Here is a 24586-nt window from a genome sequence, read left to right as displayed (position 1 = left end):
AAACAGTACACATTTTTTAATTAAAGTATTTCTTTTTCATTAAAGAAAGTAAAAATTGGATTTTATTTCTTTGCCTTTAATTGTGTAATACTCATACACATCAGGAATGTGGCTTTGCCTTCTGATATTGGTCAGGAACACTCAGCAGTCCTCCTACACCCAAATGCTGTCAGAGGATGTGAGAGTTGTAGTTCAACAATAGATGGAGGTTGGAAGGTTTCATATCTCTGAGCTTCATTATGTTTTCCCTCAGGTTGGTGCCCATGAGCCCTTGATACATTACACTGTACACCCAGCAATTCTCTAACCACAGTGCTTGTCATGGGACTCTTTCCATTATCACCGGTTATCCTAAAGTTTCCTCATCACTTAGCCCACAAATACATTAGGCGTTGTATAAACAGTGGGTACATATACACCTGCGCCGTTGAGCTTGCAACTGTATGATCCGAAAATCACTATTTGAAATCATAAAATGACATCTGAATATATATGGTTTCCTTTCTCTCACAGCACACGACACGATGAAACCTTAGGCTTGCCAGAAGGAATATTGGAATTTCAACCAAAATCAGAATTATGATGCCAGGTGGGCCTCAACAGTTCATCTGCAACAGAACTATGTTACCTACATTGTGAAGTTCTGCCACGTCAAGGAAAGTGTCTTGTGAAGAATCATCGACTGTCACTTTGCACTGAATTCAGCCAAAGGACTCTACATGGTGAAGTGTAGCTGGTGACAGAGACCTGCAAGTTTTCTCCTAGTAAGTGGATTGCTAGTAAGTAAGTAGATCGAGAGGGGCTGGCATTGATAAAGAAACTTGTTTAAAGTGGACCTGTCCCCCAGACACAAAAATCTGTATAATAAAAGTCCTTTTCAAATTAAACATGAAATCCAATTTCTATTTTTTATTAAAGCATTCATAGCGGTTATGAGCTCATTTAAAATTATCAGCTGTCAATCAAATATTGTCTGCCCCTCCTCTATGCCTTAAGCACACATTCCCCAGTTCTCTTCACCATTTAATTGTGTAGCCAGGGCATGGGGATGGACATCAGGTCCCCCATTCTGGTGCACAAACAAGATTCGGAGATGATGCAAGACTTGCCTTAATAACAGTGTCCACAAAATGGCTCCTATCTGCTTGTTATAATTATGAATTCCCAGACTGAAGGAAACAAGAATCAAATAATATATAATTAAAGTTAATTTTGCTTGACTAATGTGATAAAATAGGATTTTGAATCATTTTTTTGGGTGACGGGTCCCCTTTAATTGCTGTTATTCCTTGACATGCTTAAATAGTTGGCCATACACGTTGGCACGGTCACCAAACGAGTAGATTGTTGCATTTCACGCTTTGTCCAATTATCCTGATCGGATTGTTGGGACATCAGGCAAAAACCCCATCAACTACAGGTGCAATCCTTGTCTGATGGTATTTTCAAAACAACACAATAGATATCTGGCCAATTTTGGACTAGATATTAGTTGGGTAGGACTTCCCAAGGGTTCCAGGTTTCATACAATAGTCTGACTCGGTCTGGAAGGATCCAGTTGGCAGCTAAAATTTCAGCCTATGTGTGTTCACCTGACATAATAAGGAATCAGTGATTTCTCTGTATTCCAGTAAAGGTGGCCATAGACGTAACAATTACGATCTTTCATGGAGAGAACGATCGTTAGTTTCAATACACACGGGTAGAGCTGAATCATCAGCTATACAGGTAGAAACAATAGAATTCTAACTGTTGACTTCAGCACTTAAAAATAGAAGATGTTTGGGTGCCTTCAAAGGCACCCGATCACAATTTTCCGTCCAGCCCGATCGACCAGCCGACCGATATCCAAGTCTTCTGAAAATATCGGTCGGCTCTTTTCCCACCATACACGCACCAAATATCATACCAAAATTAGTTTTGTACGATATTATATGTGCGTCTATGGCCACCTTAAGCCCTTGTCATAGATCTTTTCTTTACATAAGCTTTGCTAAATCTTCAGGATCCACTTGTTTGGTCATATCTGTGCCCAATTTGTCCACCCCCACCCTAGCAGCCAAGAATTGAATCATAATGCTAGCCTATAAAGCTCAAATGCAGTTGTTGCCTTACAGGATTTTCAAACTTGCCTTATAGATAATTGTCAGATTTTCAACCAGATATTGGTTGGGCAGGCAATTTTTTTGCCTGGTCACGTGCTTTCAGAAAAAGTCCGTGCTGCACTATGGAACTGCTTTCTGGCAGGCTGTTGTTTCTCCTACTCAATGTAACTGAAGGAGCCACAGCGGAAAATAAATTTTTACTATTGAGTGCTGTTCTTAGGGAATGAGCGCTTTGATTTCTGAAGTCGCCCGAAGTTTACAGTACTTGTGAGGAAACTTCAGACGACTTCGGAAATCGAAGCACAACGAGTGCATTGGCGCAGGCGGTTTTTTCATTAATGCCCGGCGGAAGACACGGGGAAGCAGTTCTGGGAGATTAGTCGCCCCAAAGAAGAGGCGATTAGTTGCTGGGCGACTAAAGCTGGCCATAGATGCAAAGATCCGATCGTACGAATCATCGTACGATCGGACTTTCCCATCTCCCAACCCGCCACTAGCCATTCAGATCAAAGTCTTACCAGTCAGATTAGTTAAAGAACAGATCAGATGTTCTGCCCCTGACAGCAATCGTACGATATCTATGTCCAACCAAAGCTAGTGACAGTCTCCCACTGAAAATCATACGATCGGCAATACACGCAGAGATATTATCGGCAGCCGACAGAAATTTTCGAACCTGTCCGATCGACCAAACGACCGATCTCCGCCGGACGAAAAATGTCGGGACTCTCCACACACGGTCCGAAAATCATACGAATCCTCGATTCGTACGATCAGATCTTTGCGTCGATGGCCAGCTTAAATCTCCCCCAATCTCCAGGTGTGCCCCTACCCTTAGATCTACCAGGAAGTTGTTATCTGGTTACCCATTGTTCTGCTGATGGGCTGCTGGGGGGGGGGGGAGAGAAGGGAGGTTGTGATACCACTCCAACTTGCAGTGCAGCAGTAAAGAGTGACTGAAGTTTATCAGAGCACAAGTCACATGACTGGGGGCAGCTGGGAAACTGACAATATGCCTAGCCCTATGTCAGATTTCAAAATTAAATATAATAAAATCAGTTTGCTCTTTTGAAAAGAGCAGGACTATTAACTGATTTGTTTTAAAAAAAAAAACCATATTTTCCCATGGCAGTATCCCTTTAATGTAGCGTAAGGTTGCCACCTTTTAAAATAATCTTCACCGGCAGGTGGAGGGTGCGGGGTTAAAATGGCAGGCCGTGACGCTAAAGGGGGCGGGCCGTCAAAGGGAGCGGAGCCAAACGTGTTGCATTTGGCAAGAAGCCCAGGAAAAAAGGTAGGTTGGGGGCAGGCCACGGGCTTTTTTTTAGGTGTATTACAAATTTACCGGCAGCTACATTGCCTGTTAATTTGTAATACCGGCCCCAGCCTTGGCTGGTGTTTTACTGGCTAGGCCGGTAAAATACCGGGCAGGTGGCAACAATAATGTAGCGACAATGTACTGCATATTTAATAGCCTAGTCAATTCATAGCTGATACGTATTCTTCTAATTTAGCTCTATATGTCCACTCTCTGTCTCTTGCTGAAAATTCATAGCTGATACGTATTCTTCTAATTTAGCTCTATATGTCCATTCTCTGTCTCTTGCTGACTCATTTTTCAGATCCTACCACCATGGATTTCTCACGTTTTCTAGCTGATGACTTTGAGGTAAAGGTATGGGTAAATGCAGCTTTTAAGACCGTTCAAAAAGATGCACCAACCAAGGTGGACACACATGCCTCTACTCTGGTAATGAAACTGCAACTCTTCATCCAGGAGGTGAACAACTCAGTGGAAGGTATTGCAGTTTGTTTATCACAGTATTCCTCTTATGTTTTTGTTTTAGTAAAGGGAAGCTGTCATTAAAATAAAAATATTTGCATGAAAACTGAGCATTTTTTTAGTTGATTAGAAGTGGAAAGAAAGCAATTTAATGCTGAACATTTAATATTATTTTACCCATGATATGCGATTCCAGCTCTCTGTACGGGTATGGGATTCGTTATCCAGAAACACGTTATACAGAAAGCTCTGAATTATGGAACGGATATCTCCCATAGACTCCATTTTGTCCAAATAATCCACATTTTTAAAATGATTTCTGTAATAATAAAATAGTATCTTGTACTTGATCCCGACTAAGATATAATTAATCCTTATTGGAGGCAAAACCAGCCTATTGGGTTTATTTAATGTTTAAATGATTTGCCCGACTTAAGGTATGAAATTACGGAAAGATCCATTATCTGGAAAGCACCAGGTCCCGAGCATTCTGAATAACAGGTCCCATACCTGTACAGCAAATAAATGAGCCTGCAGTCACACAAGATAAGTGATCCTTGATCTGACATCATGCACAACCCAATGTCACTGGATATTTTGATTATTTTAAACCAAAGTAGACCCCAAAATGTGCTTGGTATGTACCTAAAATCAGTTGTAGATTAGAAACACTGGTAAATATGTGAATAATCTGAAATTTTCAGGCCACTGGACATCAGGACCCTTTGATAAGGAAGTGTGATGTGTCGCTATAATGTCATTTTTACACAAGTGTATTTGAAAGAATCTCTTACCTTTACAATTATATTATAAGTTATGTTGGGACTTAAAAACTCTTGTGGGCGCCAGGTGTACTTAAACTGCCGAGTGCTGTGTCAGTTGGGATATTTGATTGATAATAACAAAGGTCCAGTGTATGCAGTCATTGGTTAAAGGTAAACCGTTAAAACAAGTGAATTTAAAATTGATGAGGGGGCTATTCTAAACATTTTTGTAATTTACATTCATTATTTATTTTGTTTTCATACCATGATATTAAGGGATACATGTACTGTTAATATGAATGAATTTTGTTACAACAGCGCCACCTGCTGGTTATTTTCCTATCAGTCTGACCACCAAGTAGTCAAGGAAATTGACAGGAGAAAGAAAGAGGCTGCTCTGATGTTCTTCTGCTTAGGAAAAAAAATTAGAAACCTTTCTCAAATATTTCCTAAGCAGAAGAACATCCGAGCAGCCTCTTTCTTTCACCTGACAACTTCCTTGACTACTTGGTGGTCAGACTGGTGGGAAAATGATCAGCAGGTGGCGCTGTTGTAACAAAATTCATTCTCATTAACAGTACATTTATCCTTTAATATCTTGGAATAAAAACAAAATAAATAATAAATGTACATTACAACATTTCTTAGAATAGCCCCCTCATAAGTTTTACATTCGCTTATTTTAAAGGTTTACTTATCCGTTAACCAGTCACTGTATTTAATTTGAATGCTGAAATACTAGACTGGAGACCCTCATTTAAAAACTTGTGTTTCTTGCATATTGAAAGAAATTGCAATTCTGAGCAAATTTTCAATATACATTAATTTAAAGGAGAGGGAAAGGCGGTATTTACTTAGGGTGCCAAAAGTTAGGCACCCCCAAGTGATTGTATTTACTTACCTGAAACCCCGGGCTAGTGCTCCTATCAGGAGAAAACTGCACCGGTCCAGGCAGCGCCGATCCGCGCCTTTATGCCGCCTGAGGCGGCCTTCCTTTGCCGCCCCGACCCCTCCTCACGGCGCTCACATTTTCTGCGCAGGAGGGGGTCGGGGCGCTGCACGACGCTAGTGCAGAGAGCGCAATTGCGCTCTCTGCACTAGAAGAGCCGAATTTCCGGGTTGAAAACCGGAAATTCGGCTCTTAGTTACCAGGAGCGGCATTTTTGCTGCCCCTGGTAACCAGGGGGGCGCTGCCGCCTGAGGCGAGTGTCTCAACTCGCCTCATTGGTGGAGCGCCCCTGGGTCCAGGGGTTCTTCCAGTGAGCACCACAAAGCTCCTTTCTTCTCGCGGGTGCGCATTCATAGTAGAGTGAAAATCCAAACTTTAACGAAGTCGTCTATTTCGAAGGAAGCAGATCGATGCGTGGTGCTCGCTGGAAGAACTCCTAAACCAGTGCAGTTTTCTCCTGATAGGAGCACCGGCCTGTTTCAGGTAAGTAAATACAATCACTTGGGGGTGACTAACTTTTGGCAGTAAACTCAGCCTTTTCTTCTGTGGCTTTAAAAACTTTAAATGTATTCAAGACTGCAGTAAAGTAAAAGCATAGGCTACCACCAGACAGTGGTACCCTGATCTTGAATGATGATCATCATCATTTTTTCATATTAGCACCAGCAGCTTACAAGTGTGTTTCCAACACTACTCTCCTTTACTGAATACATTGTTTTCAGGCACAAATAGAAACTTGTGATCACAGTGAGTATTTGGCGAAAGAGTGACCTCAAGTATTTGTTACAGAGATCAGTCACCAGGCGTTGCAGAACATGCCCCGAGTTCTACGCGATGCGGAAGCAGTTAGGCAAGAGGCATCATTCTTGAAAGAGCAAATGATCCTTGTGAAAGAAGATATCAAGAAATTTGAGCAAGACACTGCTCAGTCCATGCAGGTCAGGGCCGGTCAGGCAGTGAACAGCAATCTTTTGGAAGGAAGGGTATTCTGCCATTATAACACGTCGATGCTTTTTTTCAGGTTCTGGTGGAGATGGATAAAGTAAAGTCTCGTATGCAGTTGGCTTCAGAGTCTCTGCAGGAAGCGGATAAATGGAGCACACTGAGTGCAGATATAGAGGAAACGTTCAAAACCCAGGTGTGTGTGTTTTAACTCTAGACATGGTTTCATATGGGATCAGTCATCTGGAAACCCGTTCTCCAGAAAGCTCTGAATTACAGAAAGGCCATCTCCCATTGACTACATTTTTATCTATACAATCAGAATTTTTAAAAAATAATGTCCTTTTTCTCTTCTGCTTCTTTCTGGCATTCAAATGAGGGTCAGTGGGTCAGTGACTCTGGCTGCCAATACACTTATGTCTTCTGCGACCACAATTTTATTGTTATTGTTACTTTTTATTACTTATCTTTGTGCTCAGGCCCTCTCCTATTCATCTTAAAAAAAAGCACTGGCTGGTTGCTAAGGTAAGTTGGACAGGTGCTTAACAACACAATATTTATATGTATATGTATTTTATTTTATTATAAAGGTGACTACCTGTTTAAGCTTACAAGTTTTACATAAAATGGTTTTCCACCTCCAGCCAATATCCTGTCCTAGGGCCCAACGATTGGATCATAATGCATCCGATACAGGCGGTCGGATCGCAGGACCGCATACAAGCACAGATTCGGCTGCCATCTTATGGGATTTTTTAACCTGCCCGATTGTTAGTGATCTGGCTGACTTTCGAGCAGGAAGCCCGTCGGATGGCCCCACACACTGGCCAATAAGCTGCCGACTAGGTCTGTCGGCAGCTTTTATCGGCCCGTGTATGGGAGCATTTATACTTTGCCTTGATCATTTACTTGTCTGATGGGAAATAAACAGATGATAAACACAAGAACAGTGGACAAAGAGCTTATTATTAGGGATGCACCGAATACAGGATTCGGTTCTGTATTCAGCCATTTTCAGCAGGATTCAGATTCGGCCGAATCCTTGTGCCTGGCCGAACCGAATCTGAATCATTAAAATCATGTGACTTTTTGTCACAAAACAAGGAAGCAAAAATTCTTTTAGCCGCTCACTCTCTTTCCCCCCTCGCTGATTTGCATATGCCAATTCGGGTTTGGTATTCAGCCGAATCTTTCACAAAGGATTCGGGGGTTCGACCGAAACCAAAAAAAGTGGATTCGGTGCATCCCTATTATATACAATATTCTTGTTAAGGGAGTGTGCATGACATTCTACAGTATATTGTAGCACACCTTTAGGGTAATGGCACACAATGGCCAATATCTAGAGGCATATTTATCAAAGATTGAATTTCGAATTCATGTGAGTTTTTAAAAACTACCCTAAACTCCTGTAAATTCTCTGAAAAATTCTCTGAAAAAAAACTTGAATGTCAGGAAGGCTGCAAACAACTCAAAATTGATCCCTGGACATCTCCCATTGAATTAAACAGCGAATCGGCGGGTTTTTGGTGAATAGTCTAATTCGAGTCCGTAAAGGACCAGAGTATGATAAATCGTGAAAATCAAATTTGAATATATTAAAAAAAACTCGAATCGAGTTGACAATTGAATTTTCAATTACACCCTTGATAAATCTGCCCCCTAGTGTTTAGTTACAGGCATACATCTATAGAAAAATTGTGCACTATATGAGTAATGAGTACGTCTTCTCTCCCCAGAACATCACTGTTATCTCTGAGAAGCTGACCAGCATGCAAGTGAGCCTCACAATATTGGTAGACACCCCAGACTACTCTGAGAAATGTGTTTATTTGGAGGCCCTCAAGAACCGTCTGGAAGCAATGTGCAGCCCACAGATTGTAGCAGCATTCAACAGTCAATCAGTGGGTGAGTAACACAATTCCTGTTGTAAGAAAAGACATCCAAACCAACTTGGGCACAATATGATTGCAGTTGAGAGGTAGTTTTATGTTTCAACAGAAGGTGGCAGTGAGGTACTTCCCAAAACTGGCATTTTCACTTTTACATGAAAGCAGCAAACCTAGATGTTACTGTAAGTAACATTGTTTTGTTTTTTTCACCCCCATTAAACTTTTAATAGCAGTTTTACTGTGCATGCACAAGCTGTTTTATACAAGTGCAGTTTCTAAAAACATTGTTTCAAAGGCAAGAGCACTCATAACGGACACATACACATATTAATACATGAAATCTGTGTTTTTTACTTGCATTTGGTAAAACAAAACAAAAAAAAGAGAGCAGTATATATATATATATATATATATATATATATATATATATATATATATGTATTCCATTGTTGAGTAACTGTGGCCCTCAGACCACTCAGTACAGCACTCCATATCATTTGAGTTGACAACTGGTTGAGGATTATATTTATGCTCAGGGGCAATGCTGCCCCCCTCCATCCTTAAAGGAACAGTAACACCAAAGTGTTTAAAGTGTTTTAAAGTAGTAAAAATATAATGTACTGTTGCACTGCACTGGTACAACTGATGTGTTTGCTTTTGAAACTCTACTATATTTATATAAACAAGCTGCTGTGTAGCCATGGGGGCAGCCATTCAAGCACAGGATACACAGTAGATAACAGAAAAGTACTACTACAGTTTATATAAAGAAGCTGCTGTGTAGCCATGGGGACAGCCATTCAAGCACAGAATACACAGTAGATAACAGATAAGTACTACTATAGTTTAAATAAACAAGCTGCTGTGTAGCCATGGGGGCAGCCATTCAAGCACAGGATACACAGTAGATAACAGATAAGTACTACTATAGTTTATATAAACAAGCTGCTGTGTAGCCATGGGGCCAGCCATTCAAGCACAGGATACACAGTAGATAACAGATAAGTACTACTATAGTTTATATAAACAAGCTGCTGTGTAGCCATGGGGGCAGCCAATCAAAGCTGAAAAAGGAGAAAAGACACAGGACACACAACAGACAACAGATAAACTCTGGGATTCTTCAGAATGTATCTGTTATCCACTGTGTATCCTGTGCTTGAATGGCTGCCCCCATGGCTACACAGCAGCTTGTTTATATAAACTATAGTAGTACTTATCTGTTATCTACTGTGTATCCTGATTTGAAGGAGGGCCACATGGGTCATAACGGTTGCTTTTGAATCTGAGCTGAATGCTGTGGGTCAATTGCAAACTCACTGAACAGTTATGTCCCATGTGGCCCCCCTTAAAGTCGCTGACTAACTCAGAGTTAGAGAGCTGAAAAGGAGGAAGTAATGTTCACAGCCTATCTAATTAGCCAGTTTTTATTTTTTTCAAAGCAGTAATTTTTATTTGTTTTCATATAATAAACCAAAGAAAGAAGAGAAAAAGGTCTATGTTGTTATGGTACATTTTGGTTTTTCTTACTTAGCTGTTGGCCTGATATTCATATGGTGGGACTGAATGGGTATCCTACAGGGTGGAAATGCTGGCATCATATATAATCCCTATTTAAATTTCATTACATCTCAAATACCCAGTTCCGTTGGCATTCTTACGGCAACACCAAAGTCATTAAACTAATGTTTGTCTATTTCTCTCTTCCCTATTTACAGATCAGGCCAGGATGTTTGTAAAGGTCTTCAGCGAAATCGACAGGATGCCACAGTTACTTGCTTATTACTACAAATGCCACAAGGTAGAGATATGTTACCGGGGGCTGGATTTTTTTCTGGTCTACATGGTGGAGGGACGATAATGGAAGGCGGTGTTAGCCAATCCTTGTTTTTAGACCACACCTACTTTAAACCACACCCACGTTACCCCAAGACCATGTCCACATTAATAACACACCAAAAAAGCAAATGGTTGCTGCTCACTGCAGGGATATCACTCATATGTGAAAAAAGTTGTCATATTAAGACATATGAAGTCAAAATAGAAAGATGACCGCTCTAGACCCACCCCACCACGATATGCCCCTCCAATCTGCTCCAGGCTGCTCCGTGTGCTCAGCCACCAGTACCCCCACTGTGCTTCAAGTCCAATAAGTGATAGATACAGGCGGCACTCCGGATAAAAGTCAGGACTTTTATCCGGAGTGCTACCTGTATCTATCACCTATTGGACATATTAAGATATACCCTTAAATCCATATACCTCCTCCTCCCCTGTGGATAACACAGTGCCCCCAGAATGTTATTAAACACCTTAGGCGCCTCTAACAATAATTTCCAAATGGTAACAACCCCCCCCCAACAAATACCAGGCTTATGTTCCACAGGCAGAGCAGGGCACATACAGGGAGCATAGGGAAGACAGAGTATGGCACACTCTGGCAGAGTAAGGCACACCCAAGGAGAATAGGGCATGCATAGTATGCACCCAGGGAGTATAGGATGAGCAGAGTATGGCGCACATTACGTGCCTAGGGCAGACAGAGTATAGCACCCAGGGAGCATGGGGCAGGCAGAGTATGGCACACACATGTAGCATGGAGTAGACAGAGTATGGCACAAACAGGGAGCATGGCAAATACAGGGAGCATAAAGCAGGCAAAGTATGGCACACACAGGGGGAGCATAGGGGAGGCAGAGTATGACACACACAGGGAGCATAGGGAAGACAGAACAGAGCAAGCGACAGGGAAACCTATCAGGACCACTCTAAAATGTACTACATACAGCGACACAGTGCTGGTGCCCCATTCATATTATGATTAAGGTGTGAACAATGTGGGCAGTTTCAGTCTGGGCCTCAGGTGTGAACAGTACAGGATTTTAGCGGTGTGAACAATAGAGGTTTCACAAATGTGAACAATGCAGGGGGGATTACATGTGTGAACAATACAGGGGATTAGTTTGGATTTGAGGTTTAAACAATGCAGGGACTAGTTAATCTCAGTACTGATACCTTTTAAAAATACACAAGGGGGGCCGCGGGCCACATGCGGCCCGCAGGCCGCCAGTTGGGAAGCCCTGCTGTAGATAGTTCTGTAGTATTGTGTTTGTCTGCAGCTTTCTTTACCCAGAACAATCCTTATTACTAGTGGCTGGGGGACGTGGGCAGAGGACTAATAACCTAGTTCTGTGGTGGGGCTCCGTGTGAAAAAGTATAGGACTTTATCATATCTAATGGCAGCCCGGGTGACTGGCGCTTCTGAGTGGCACTTGTGGCAAGGATTGTGCTTTAGTTTGCTTTTGGATGGGGCTCTGTGTCCAGGCAGTAGGCAGTGTCATTAAATTGCAAGTCCATACCATGGCCATTATTTACTTATCTTCTAGCATGTAGGTGGCTGCAGAGCTGGATCTCACCATAAAAGAGAACTGTATTTACAATTGATGTAAGATGCAGGGCATTATTGGTGTTTTGGCAACTGTTGACAATAATACCAAGCTTGATTTTTCTCTATATCCTTATATAATACACATTAGCCATGAATATCCTGTAAATTATATCCTTGTAAACGGTGAGTTCTGATGTCATCAGTTATAAACGGTGAGTTCTGATGACATTTCTGTTACATGACTCACTGTAACGTGTGTATTATAATAAATAAAGTACCCCCAGTTTCAAAATTTGAGGATATTAGAAGTTACCTCGGCGTTCCATGACCTGTATAAAAACACTCGGCCTTCGGTCTCGTGTTTTTATATGGTCAAAACTCCTCGGTAACTTATAATATCTTTATAATTTACCAGCGGGTGTACTTTATTCACTATATTATATAATATTTCAATTCAATCCACAAATCATATATGACTTGTCACCCAGAGAAAAACAAAATAGCACTGCATTCCAGGAGCCAGCAGAATTCTACTGTGGAAATTGATTGACACGGTGGAATGCTGCTGGCACCAATCCCTCTTGCAGAAAATTTCTCTTAGTCATGAGTTTTATGTTTGGCAGCTATCCAGCTGTTAGGGGAGGTACACATGAGTGCCTATAAGAGCTTTTAGCTTTCATTCAAGGTGCACGTGATCTATTCTTTATATGGGTACAGAAGTGTGCTCTTGGTTAATGGAGTAAAATGCTATACTTGCACCAGTGGATGTGGACATTTGGAAGCAAGGACACTATTTGACTACATTTACTGCGCACACATACATTCCCCCTCCAGTCTTCATTTATATACGCCCATAGTCCTTTAGTTACAGTGTTCAGGGCTAGGTGGGGAATCTAGCCTCAGTTTGAAGAACATTATTTTATTTATATAATATGCATTACAACAAAGGATGGGTAGCACCAAACACACACCCATGTTTTTGGGGTTGACTTACGGATTTTCTGCTGTTTCACAATGTTTGCCAAGCCAGGACATAAATATTTGACATTTGTAGGTATGCCACTGAAACGATAGCACCCATAATGACTCACCGGTGTTCTTTTCATGTTTTGTTTTCAATAAATCACACTTCCCAGAATCCTTAAAGGGATACTGTCATGGGAAATAATTTTTCTTTTAAAAAAAAAAACAAACACATCAGTTAATAGTGCTGCTCCAGCAGAATTCTGCACTGTAATCAGTTTCTCAAAAGAGCAGTCTAATTTTTTTTTATATTTAATTTTCAAATTTGAGATGGGTCTAGACATATTGTCAGTTTCCCAGCTGCCCCCAGTCATTTGACTTGTGCTCTGATAAACTTCAGTCACTCTTTACTGCTGCACTGCAAGTTGGAGTGATATCACCCCCTCCCTTTCCCCCCAGCAGCCTAACAACAGAACAATGGGAAGGTAACCAGATAGCAGCTGCCTAACACAAGATGTTAGATCTAAGAACAGCACTCAATAGTAAAATCCAGGTCCCACTGCAACACATTCAGTTACATTGAGTAGGAGAAACAACAGCCTGCCAGAAAGCAGTTCCGTCCTAAAGTGCTGGCTCTTTCTGAAAGCACATGACCAGGCAAAATGACCTAAGATGCACCTACACACCAATATTATAAATTAAAAAAAATACACTTGCTGGTTCAGGAATGACATTTTATATTGTAGAGTGAAATATTTGCAGTGTAATTTATAAATAAAAACGTCATCATAAAAATCACAACAGAATCCCTATTAAGAAAAAAAAGTTAATTTAATATTTGTATTTCTGGGGTGCCTTTCGCATTTCATCCAGGTTATATACATCATGTAATGGGTCATGATGAGCAAAATACAAAACACCATAGCAGTGGCCCTCCGAGCAGTAAGGTCATCATAAGGAAAGTCATGTGTCTATATACTGTATTGAGCGTGAGGCTTAAAGCTCACAAGCAAATAACTTCATAAAACTTGGATATCTGGGCAGAAAATCACATTACCATATATATAACCTTTATTCTTTCATTATAGGTGCAGTTGGTGACTGTGTGGCAGGAGCTCTGTCAAAGCGACATGCCTCTAGACCGGCAGCTGACTGAGTTCTACGACACACTTCTTAGTGCCTGGCACACCCAGCTGCATTGGGTATCTCAGGTAGGTAATGGCACTTCTCGAGGAGAAAGCAGGAATCGCATATTAAAGGGGAACAATCGCAAAAACTAAAATTATAAGCTTCAGAATACTGAAACTTTCTAAATACAATCAATTAAATATTCTGCATCGTTTCTGATATATCAAGGTTATGTTCACTACCCCACTCTCATCATAGGTTTCTCTTCATTCTCTCTTCATGCAGCATTTGGGTGTCAGATAATTATTGACAGTTAGATCCAATATACATTATAGGGGGGCTGCTTTTGCCTGGAAGATGTATTAGAGCTCACTCTATTAAAATCACCAGAAATCCTGTCTCTCTACATGCAGAATTTTGTGCAAAGTTATTTTATTAGATTTTGTTAGTAATGGAATCAGTTATTTGAGTGAGCTCTAATACATCTTCTAGGAAAGGAAGCCCTCCCCCGTAAGATATATTGGATCTAACTGTCAATTAATATCTGACACCCAACTGCTGCATGAAGAGAAAATGAAGAGAAACAGATGCTGATCGAGGGATAGTGAAGATGAACTTTATTATTTCAGAAACTATGTGGAATATTTAATTGATTGTATTTAGGAAGTTTCTTATTTCAGTGTGATGACGTTTATATTGCATTTACATTTTCCCCTTTAATAATAAAAAAAAAAAAAAAAGAACAGAAGCAGATGTTACCTGTAACCCAACTGTGCATACTTTGTTTCCCTCTCCTTTTGGTATAAGCAGAGAAAAGGCTGCTGGGACAGCTCTGTCACATAATTTTTTACATAATGCATTTTATGAACTCATGGTGTTATAATAATTCCCTTTATTTGGTTTAGGGGATGTGCAAATAAGTCTATATTCAATAAAACACAAGAGACCTTATTAAAGGACAAATACGGTATAAAACCACTTTTATTATTTGATACGGATGTCTACCATTGCAGACTTGCAGGGTACAGGCTTGAGAAAGAGAATGCCGGGTGGAAACGCCAGCCAATGATATTGATTGTATGCTCTGTTTTTGTTTTGCTAGTCTCCCTGCTGATTTAGCAGGTTGATAACGGTGTGAAACTCATGGGTCAGAGCTGCAATTCCCTGTTCACCATTATCAGATGTTAAAGCACCTTTAGTCAAGTTCATTTATGCAACCCATTACCTTGCAGGTACTTTTCATTTTTTTAAAGAAAAACTTGCCTTTTTAACTTTATTTTTTATATAACTCGTATTACAGTGGTGCAGTAGTGCATAGGAAACTTGTCTTATTTTTTGCCTTATCATCTTTCTTTAATTATGCTGTAAGGCTTTGTATATGCGCCTGTATATGCACAATATATAAATCCTATACACTCACCCCATATCAATATATTAAAGGATTTAAAGGTGGTTGCTCACCTATACATTAAGATTTTTAGGATGATGTAGAGTGATATTGTAAAGCAGTTTGCAACTGGTTTTATTTTCTGACTATTATTTAGCAGCTCTCCAGTTTGCAGTTTCATCAATGTGGTCGCTAAGGTCAAAATGACCCTAGCAACCATGCAATGGTATGAATAACAGACTGGAATATGAATAGGGGAGGGCCTTAAAGGAGAAGGAAAGGTTGAAACTAAGTAAGCCTTATCAGAAAGGTCCATCTAAATTCCCCCTCCCCCTCCCTTCTCTACTGTAATCTGAGCCCAGAGCAGGGAGAGACTCAGGCAGGAAGTGATGTCACACCAAGTTAATACTGCAGCTGCTATCCTAAACAAACAGAGAGCTTCTAGAGCTTTTTACTCAGGTATGGTAAAACATTCTACAGAATAAATATAGCATTCTAGCTTGCACTATTGCAGCTAATCTATTGGCAATAAAATACCTCCGTAGCTTTCCTTCTCCTTTAATAGAAAGATAATTAATAAAAAATGACAATAACATTTACTATAACATTTAGCCTGATGGAGCAATTGTTTTTCAGATGGTGGGGTCAGTGACCCCCATTTGAAAGCTGGAAAGAGAAAGAAGAAGGTGAATAATGGAAAAACTATAAAAAAAAAAATGAAGGCAAATTGAAAAGTTGCTTAGAGTCATTCTATAACATACTAAAAGTTAACTTAAAGGTGAACTACCCCTTAAAGCATTTTGGGCACACAGAAACACACTCAAACGAAACTATAAAGGGGGTTTTATCTGTGCCCTGGGAATCTACTTATCTGCCTCACAAGGACCAAACCTGGAGCAGCTGCAGTTTCCCTGTTTAGCTCAAGAAATAACAAAACCCATAGATTTGTCTGATCTCTTTCTTAACTTATTGAGGCTCCAAGCAACAATTTTTTTTCCAGCCAGTCCATTAAAGGTGGCAAACATAGCAACACATGTTTCTGTCTAAAAGGACATAAATGGTAGACAAATATTACTGGTGCCACTGAGTAACTGTACACTTTTCAGAAGTTCAAGCCCCTTTTGTAGCACCAATTAGCATTTATTTTGTGCTGTTAAACAGTATAATCGACATTTTTTTAAACACAAAAGAGTGCGTGTGCGAAGTACAGAATTGCTTAAGGATTTTTTTTTCTTTTAAATGTGGCTAGAGCTAAGTGATCGCTATCTTTGCTAAAGGAATGCGAGTCTGATAGGCATCTCTACTGCCCTTCAAATAACAGTTTCTGGAACTTGTTTGTACCACTTTATAATAATCCCTTTGCCTCTCGCTGCCTGGGAGGCAAGGTCAATATTTCATCTATGGTCTGCACGTTCCAAGAACATGGATTCCTCCTCTGGATTCTGAGATGTCGCCTGGTTGGCCTTTTCTTTCCTACTCTTGGCTGCATATGAACCTGCCGGCACATTGCATAACCGTTCCACATGAGAACTGATTAACCCAGTGTCTACCTTTTCATTTGTTTTTTTCTTGGCATTATTTAAAAATGTCAGATCCTATTTGATACTTGACATTCTTTTATAGTCAGCATAGATCTCGTGAATGTCCCCCAAACATTGTTTGAATTCTTTTGCTGAAGGTATCTAATCTGTCCCCCCCCCCGGGAAGTGAATCTACCTCTTGGTAAATATTTTTCTCTAGTTTATACTGGTGCCATGGCTCACTTTATATCAGGGGTCCCCGATGAGCAACATTAAATTGTAAAAAGAATTGGGGAGCAACACAAGCATAAAAAAATCCTAGAGGTGCCAAATAAGGGCTGTGTTTGGCTTTTTGGTAGCCCCTATGTGGACTTTTATAAAGGCTCTGTTTGACGGTACACTTGGTTTTTATGCAACCAAAACTTGCCTCCAAGCCCAGAATTCAAAAATAAGCACCACCTTTGAGGCCACTGGGAACAACATCCAAGGGGTTGCTGAGCAACATGTTCATATTCACTGGCTGGGATCACTGCTCTATATAGTAGTGATAGTAGGATTAAGAAAGTATCCATTGGTCACGTAGGTATTTTGAGGAGGGAAATGGTGGGCCCTTTACCAAACTTGTATTCAGCACCAATGGTTTCCTCCTCTTACTTGACATTCTTTTATAGTCGGCATAGATTTAATGACTGTCCCCCAAGCATGGTTTGAATTCCTTTGCGGAACATATCTAATCTTTCATCCCGGGAAGTGAATCTACCTCTTGGGAAATCTTTTTTTCTAGTTTATACAGGTTCCATGGTTCACCCAACCTTTTTTTTTTATCCATGAGCAACATGTAATTGTAAAAAGAGTTGGGGAGCAACACAAGCATGAAAAAGTTCATGGAGGTGCCAAATAAAGGCTGCAATTGGCTTTTTGGTAGCCCTTATGTGGACTTTTATAAAGGAGGATCTGTTTGGCAGTACACCTGGTTTTTATGCAACCAAAACTTGCCTCAAGCCAAGAATTCAAAAATAAGCACCAGCTTTGAGGCCACTGGGAACAACATCCAACATGTTCATATTCACTGGCTGGGATCACTGCTCTATATAGTGTTAGTGATAGTAGAATTTCAGAAACGATCCATTGGTCACAAAGGTATTTTGAGGAGGGAAAAATATATTTATATTTAGCACCAATGGTTTCCTCCTCTTACTTGACATTTTTTTATAATCAGCATAGATCTCATGAATGTCCCCCAAACATTGTTTGAATTCTTTTGCTGAAGATATCCAATCTGTCCTCCCGGAAAGCGAATCTACCTCTTGGGAAATCTTTTTTTTTTTTTAGTTTATACAGGTGCCATGGCTCGCTTTATATCAGGGGTCCCCAACTTTTTTTTATCCATGAACAACATTCAATTCGCTTTATATCGGGTCCCCAACCTTTTTTTATCCATGAACAACATTCAATTGTAAAAGGAGTTGGGAAACAACACAAGCATAAAAAAGAAAGGATGGGCCCTGCACAAAATATTCAGCGCCTATGGCATCCTCCTCCAGCATTGGAGGTTTTTGGGCTGCTGTGCAAAGCAGTGGAGATGTCAGGAGTCCTATGGGCATGTTAGAAGGAGACAATTATATAGTGAATAAAGTACCCCCTATTGTAAAATATAAGGATATTATAAGTCACAGAGGAGTTCCATGACAATATAAAAGCATGAGGCCGAAGGCCGAGTGCTTTTATACATGTCATGAAACTCCAAGGTTACTTCTAATATTCTCATATTTTCCAAATAAAAAATTGCAGGTCTCGGGGTCCCCAGCATAAATGGAGGCCATGCAGACACAACTAAATATTTAAGTGCATACAGCTGGTATAACTATAGCAATGTTGATTTTTAATGAGGAAAGTCCCATGCAGAATAAAGCTGGTAATCATATTTGACTGTTGCAGATATCTGGGTATTATTATTAATAACATGTATTTTTAGAGCGCCAACATATTGCGCGTCGCTGTAGTAGCCAATTCATAGGGATGATCAGTGAACATACTGTTCATAGTGCATCCTGGGAATTCTTCTGTTTGCACACTCCAAGCTCACCATGGTAGAAATAGGAAATGGGAGATTGCCAGTTGATCATTGCAGATGGAGTCACAGCAAAGGCACAACCCTCCACAGCTTTGTAAACAGATAATAAATCAAATAATAAATAAGAACAGGTCCCTCTACCAGATCAATGTCATCATAGTCTAAAACCATGAATTGTGAGGTGCTGCATCTCTAATAGGTCAGAAGGCTACACCGTCCAACAGCTTCAAGAGATAGGGTCTCTGCATGGGCCTCATTAAGAAGACACTCTTCCTTCGCTAGATGTTAATAAGTTGTTGTTTTGCAAGATAATATATCATAATAATACTTCATGTGATTTCTCATGAGTCTGTTTTTGTTACAGGTATTTAAAAAGCCCCAAGAAGTGGTGACTGTGCTTATGATCCAGACTCTAGCTGCTATGGTCCCATCTATTCCTGTGTGTCTTAGCACGGCCATGGAACATGCCTCTCCAGAGGACAAGCTCAGCACCCTTCTGGAGCTCTACAACTCCACAGTTCACTTTGCCAAGACGATGGAGTCTGCTGTCTTTCCTAGCATTGGTAAGGTGGACCAAAAGCTAAGTTGTCAAGCTTGGTGCTCTGTATATTGTAGTTGACTGGGGATACTGGGAAGTGCAGTTTGCAGTGGCTAAAGGAATGTGGTGTCAATTTAAATGTCAAGTTCATTGAAGGTCGGTGTTGTCCTGCCTTTCACATTCTGCTAATATATTTGTTGTGTACTGAAATCGGTATCCTGCTTGATCAAATACATAACACGAAAATACATCCTTATAACTGTCTGTGGCATCTGTCCAGCCCATGTTTATCTACCGATCGACTGACAGATATAGTGTCACTAGATATCCACAGAAGGGATATGGTATATGTCGGCCAAATAAAATGCAGCCCAAGGAAAACTGAACTGAAAGGTAAACTGAAGAATTAAATGGAGCATCAGTATCTTCTCTACTCAGATGACCATTGTATCTGTGTCTTCTGTGGATTGGATTAGTGTCAGAAAGACATTCCACTGCCCACTCCTTGGGACAGCAGGGAGTAGACCTCAGGCTATTCCTCTTACTAGCGTCTTGTAATGGCATTATACTGCTATAGGGGGTCTAAATAAGCTGATATAAAAGATTGTGCCCAGTGTACTTATGACTCGGTGAGATCTTTGTAATAATAAAGTTATATATACTCCCTATTTTATGGCTGTTCTTTCAGCTGCTTTGTTGTACTTTTCCCCTTAGGAAGCCATTAGTTTGCAATGACTTTGCATTTCTTGCTTGTTGTAAGGCACTTTCTTACATTGCCTCAGTGCTAATACTCATACAGAAACATGCCCATGCCCTCAGTTAATAGTGCTGCTCCAGCAAAATTCTGCACTGAAATCCATTTCTCAAAAGAGCAAACAGATTGTTTTATATCAGTGATCCCCAACCAGTAGCTCGTGAGCAACATATTGCTCTCCAACTCCTTGGATGTTGCTCCCAGTGGCCTCAAAGTAGGTGCTTATTTTTAAATTCCTGGCTTGAAGGCAAGTGCATTGCCAAACAGAGCCTCAATGTAGGTTGACAATCCACATAGGCGATACCAAATGTACCAAATGGCCAATCACAATACTTATTTGGCACCCCAAGAACATTTTTCATGCTTGTGTTGCTCCCCAACTTCTTTTTCTTCTAAATGTTGCTCATGGGTTCAAAAGGTTGGGGACTCCTGTTTTATATTGTCAGTTTCGCAGCTGCTTCCAATCATGTGTGACCTGTGCTCTGATAAACATCAGTCAGTGATATCACCCCCTCCCTCCCCCCCCCCCCCCAGCAGCCTAACATCAGAACAATGGGAAGGTAACCAGATATCAACTCCCTAACACAGAATAACAACTGCCTGGTAGATCTAAGAACGGCACTCAATAGTAAAATCCATGTCCCAATGAGACACATTCAGTTAAATTGAGTAGGAGAAACAACAGCCTGCCAGAAAGCAGTTCCATCCTAAAGTGCTGGCTCTTTCTGAAAGCACATGACCAGGCAAAATGACATGAGATGCATCTACACACCAATATTACAACTAAAAAAAATACACTTGCTGGTTCAGGAATGAAATTTTATATTGTAGAGAATTATTTATTTAACGGTGTAATTTAGAAATAAAAAGTACATAATAAAAATCATGAAAGAATCCCTTTTAAGTACTCAAAGTCGCACTTTATACAGATTTTATGCAGACCATTTATTGTGTAAGGAGTCGTAACCCGCGGTGGAAATGTGTAAAGGCGCAATGGGACTTATTACACCACAGTTAAAGTTTGGTTTCATGCTCTGTTTAGTTTAAAAAATGTTTTGATCAAACATTAATATAAAAGCCTGTTTGGTGATATTGGCCGGAATCCACAATAAGAGTACTTGTGTGAGTGTGCAGAACATTGTTGCCTTCCCTTGTACTGTGTGTATTAACTCCTGCTAAGCTGCTTGCTGAGCACAATGGAAACATGGGTTCAGAAAACTGTATAAAATTCTGAATAAGCTAACGCACAGCCTGTCTGCAAAAGAACACAATGGAAATAATTAAAGAAAGAAAGAAACTGGAATTTTCCTGTCCTGAAATTTTCCTTGAGCATTTAATAAAGTTTAAGCACATGCCTGTGCACCTTTGCTTTAGTTTGTATGGATCCTGCCATGTTCCTTTCCTTGACCAAGGCTAATTTGGCTTGGCTTGACCAAGGCTGATGGAGTCAAACACTGTTTCAGTGTCCTTGAAATGCCCACTTAGTTTTAATGTACTGATAGCAATAAAGGTGGCCATACACTGTAAAGATTTGCTTGTTTGGTGAGGTCGTCAAACGAGTGAATCTTTCAACTCAACAGGCCCTTGGGTGGGCGATATCTTGGTAATGCCCTAAGGCCAAATGATCGCAAGGGGATACAAAGAGTTGGAGTGAGGACCTCATCAGTGAGCCATTGTGCTCCTTAATTAGATAGAAAAATCAAGGCTGCTCGATTGAGATCTGGACAATTTTTGGCCAGATATTGATTGGAGTTAACCTGTCGAAGGACGCCATACACAGGCAGATAATTTTCCAAATCAATCTAAATCTGCCCATGTATGGCCACTTTAAGGAGCAGATTTATCAAGGGTCGAATTGAAAATTTAAATTTTTTTATGGTCAAAACTGTCAGATTCGACTAGGGAGTTATTTAAATGCTATTCGATTTTTTGGAAAAAAATCCAATTCGCTTTTCAAGAGTTATCATACTCTTGCCCTTTAAGAACTCGAATTCGACTATTCTCCACCTAAAAACTGCCGAATTGCTGTTTAAGTCAATGGGAGAGGTCCAGGGATCAATTTAGAATTGTTTGCAGCCTTCTTGATATTCAAGTTTTATTCCGAGAAAAAGCTTGAAGCAAGTTTGATTTGAATTTTCGATCCTAGCCACCCTAGTTTAAAAAATTCGATTTTTATAATAAATTTCGATTGGCCGAATTTCGAGTTTATGGGAGTTTTAAAAAAACTCACATGAATTCGACCTTTGATGAATGTGCCTCCAAGTGTATGGGGGTGGGGTAGATATGGCCCTCCAAGGGTTTGCTATCATCCAAAGCTACATAAACATCAGCATTGGGATTTTACAACTAGTCTTAGACATCATCATATATTTTCTATTACTATTTTTTCCATACAGGTGGAGCAAACTATGTTTTGACATATGAATGGCATCACATGGCAATGGAGAAAATTCCATAGAAAAACATGGCAACTGTGTAGGAATAGATTTCAAAAGTAAATTCATTATACTGGTTAAATCAAGTAACATCTTAAGGAATCAAATTCCTAGATAAGGTTTGCACCATCTGTTTATATGTTAATATTCCTTATAATTATTTATGGATAAATTTCTTCTATATTTGATGGCGAGGAAAAACTCAAACCTTTAAATCTTATATGGCCAGCCCAGTGGCAGCTCTTTAGATTTGCTTTGTCAGGTGAGTTCATTGATACCTAGAAGGATGAGCGCCTGATTCTTAGTATGACATTTCAGTGGCCGAGGAAAATAGTGGATCTCTTGCTATCGCACTAGTTCATTGTATCCTACAACATGAAAATCATTGTTTCTTTGCAGGGGAATACAATCTGGTCAAGTTGATTGAATTGGTGGACGCTGTATTTGGACCATACAAAACTTTTCAGTTACAGTACGGTGACCTTCAGGAATCACACCTCTTGATACAAATTAGCGCAGTACCTTTGGTAAGTGTCTCTGAGTATAATCCATTAAAGGAGAAGTAAACCCTAAAAATGAATGTGGCTAAAATGCCATATGTTATATACTGAACTTGTGTAAAGTTCCAGCTTCTCGATAGCAGCAATGATCCAGAACTTCAAACTCTTCATAGGGGGTCACCATCTTGGAAAGTTTCTGCGGTTGCCTTGGGCTGCTGCAGAAGCCCAAAACATAATGTACAACATTTCTAGCCTAGTTCTTTAGTTAGGCTTTAGTTCTCCTTTAATGCCCACCTTCGAAATAATCAGAACTCAGAAACCTTGTCACTGCTCTTCCCCCACCCATCACCAATTTTCTTTTACCTTACAGGAACACGGAGAAGTGCTAGACTGCGTTCAGGAGCTTTCCCATTCTGTCTCCCGGCTCTTTAGCCTGGCATCAGGGGCAGTGGACAGATGCATCAAGTTAACCGACGGACTAGGGTTGTGTGGCCTGCTGCAGGCTCTCAAGTCGCTTTTTAAAAAGTCAGTTGCTTCCAAATCTGCACAGAAATTCTCTACCATAATTTTGTTTTCTTCCCGTCTACCTGTCTATGGCTTTAAAGGGGAAGGAAAGCTACCAATGCAGTTTATTGCAAATAGATTAGCCACAACACAATTTTTATTCTTGAGAATGCTTTTCCATAGCTGAGTAAACAGCTCTAGACACTGTCTCTGTTTGTTTAGGCTAGCAGCTACCATATTAGCTTGCTGTGACATCACCCTGCCTGAGTCTCTTCCTGCTCACTTATAGCTCTGGGCTCAGATTATAGCAGAGAGGGTAGGAGGGAGGGAGATAGGAGCAAACTGAGCATGCTCAAGCCCTAGCCCTGGAGGTTTAAGCTGAAAACAGGAAATCTGATACAGAGGCCCATGTGTACACAATAGAAGGACAGAAATGTGGTGTTTCTTTTGACAGAGGACTCAGAGCAGCATTACTTTGAGGGTATGCTGATGTATTTCTATAGACCTTTCTGATAAAGCTTAGTTAATTTTTACCATTCCTTCTCCTTTAATAAGATTGAGTCTTATCATCACCTCCATTGATCAGATTTCTGTAAGGTTTATAGAAGTATCCGTTGTTACTGGCCTTTACCAAGATTAGTTCTGCAATGGTGATTTCCTAATACATATTACTGTTATACAGACTATAATATAATGATTTTTCTCATTGGAACCTGGAACTAGAGTTCTGCGCTGGTCCATTTTTTGGAACCCATGCCCGACCCGCAACCTGCAATCCGCAACCCGGACCCGCATTCTTACCCACTTGGACCCGATACCCGACCCGCAAGTACCTTACCTGCTCTGGAGAACAACACAATTGGAATATATACATTTTTCGGCAGCAGGCCAAACACTACAGCTATGATTGGTCTCAGAGATTTTTCTTTGTTGATATCATTGGTGTTTTCTGGCTTGCTT

General features: G+C 40.4%; 1 protein-coding gene across 2 annotated transcripts in view; it reads left to right on the top strand.

Annotated features, from left to right (window-relative positions):
• cog7.S (component of oligomeric golgi complex 7 S homeolog) overlaps positions 1-24586 on the top strand; it is a 38444-nt gene that overhangs the window by 1291 nt on the left and 12567 nt on the right. Inside the window, exons 2-11 of one of the 2 annotated variants that reach the window (XM_018239202.2) lie at positions 514-764; positions 3728-3904; positions 6391-6539; positions 6623-6739; positions 8283-8451; positions 10154-10236; positions 13875-13997; positions 19260-19458; positions 23022-23149; positions 23493-23647. In XM_018239202.2, coding sequence (XP_018094691.1) covers positions 3739-3904; positions 6391-6539; positions 6623-6739; positions 8283-8451; positions 10154-10236; positions 13875-13997; positions 19260-19458; positions 23022-23149; positions 23493-23647 — 1289 coding nt within the window. In that variant the 5' untranslated portion in view covers positions 514-764; positions 3728-3738. Of the gene's footprint in view, positions 1-513; positions 780-3727; positions 3905-6390; positions 6540-6622; positions 6740-8282; positions 8452-10153; positions 10237-13874; positions 13998-19259; positions 19459-23021; positions 23150-23492; positions 23648-24586 lie in introns of both variants that reach the window. The other variant, XM_018239203.2, reaches the window with a different exon arrangement.

The sequence above is a fragment of the Xenopus laevis genome, chromosome 9_10S (assembly GCF_017654675.1).
Source record: "Xenopus laevis strain J_2021 chromosome 9_10S, Xenopus_laevis_v10.1, whole genome shotgun sequence".
NCBI lineage: Eukaryota > Metazoa > Chordata > Amphibia > Anura > Pipidae > Xenopus > Xenopus laevis.
This window is presented reverse-complemented; position numbering and strand designations above follow the sequence as displayed.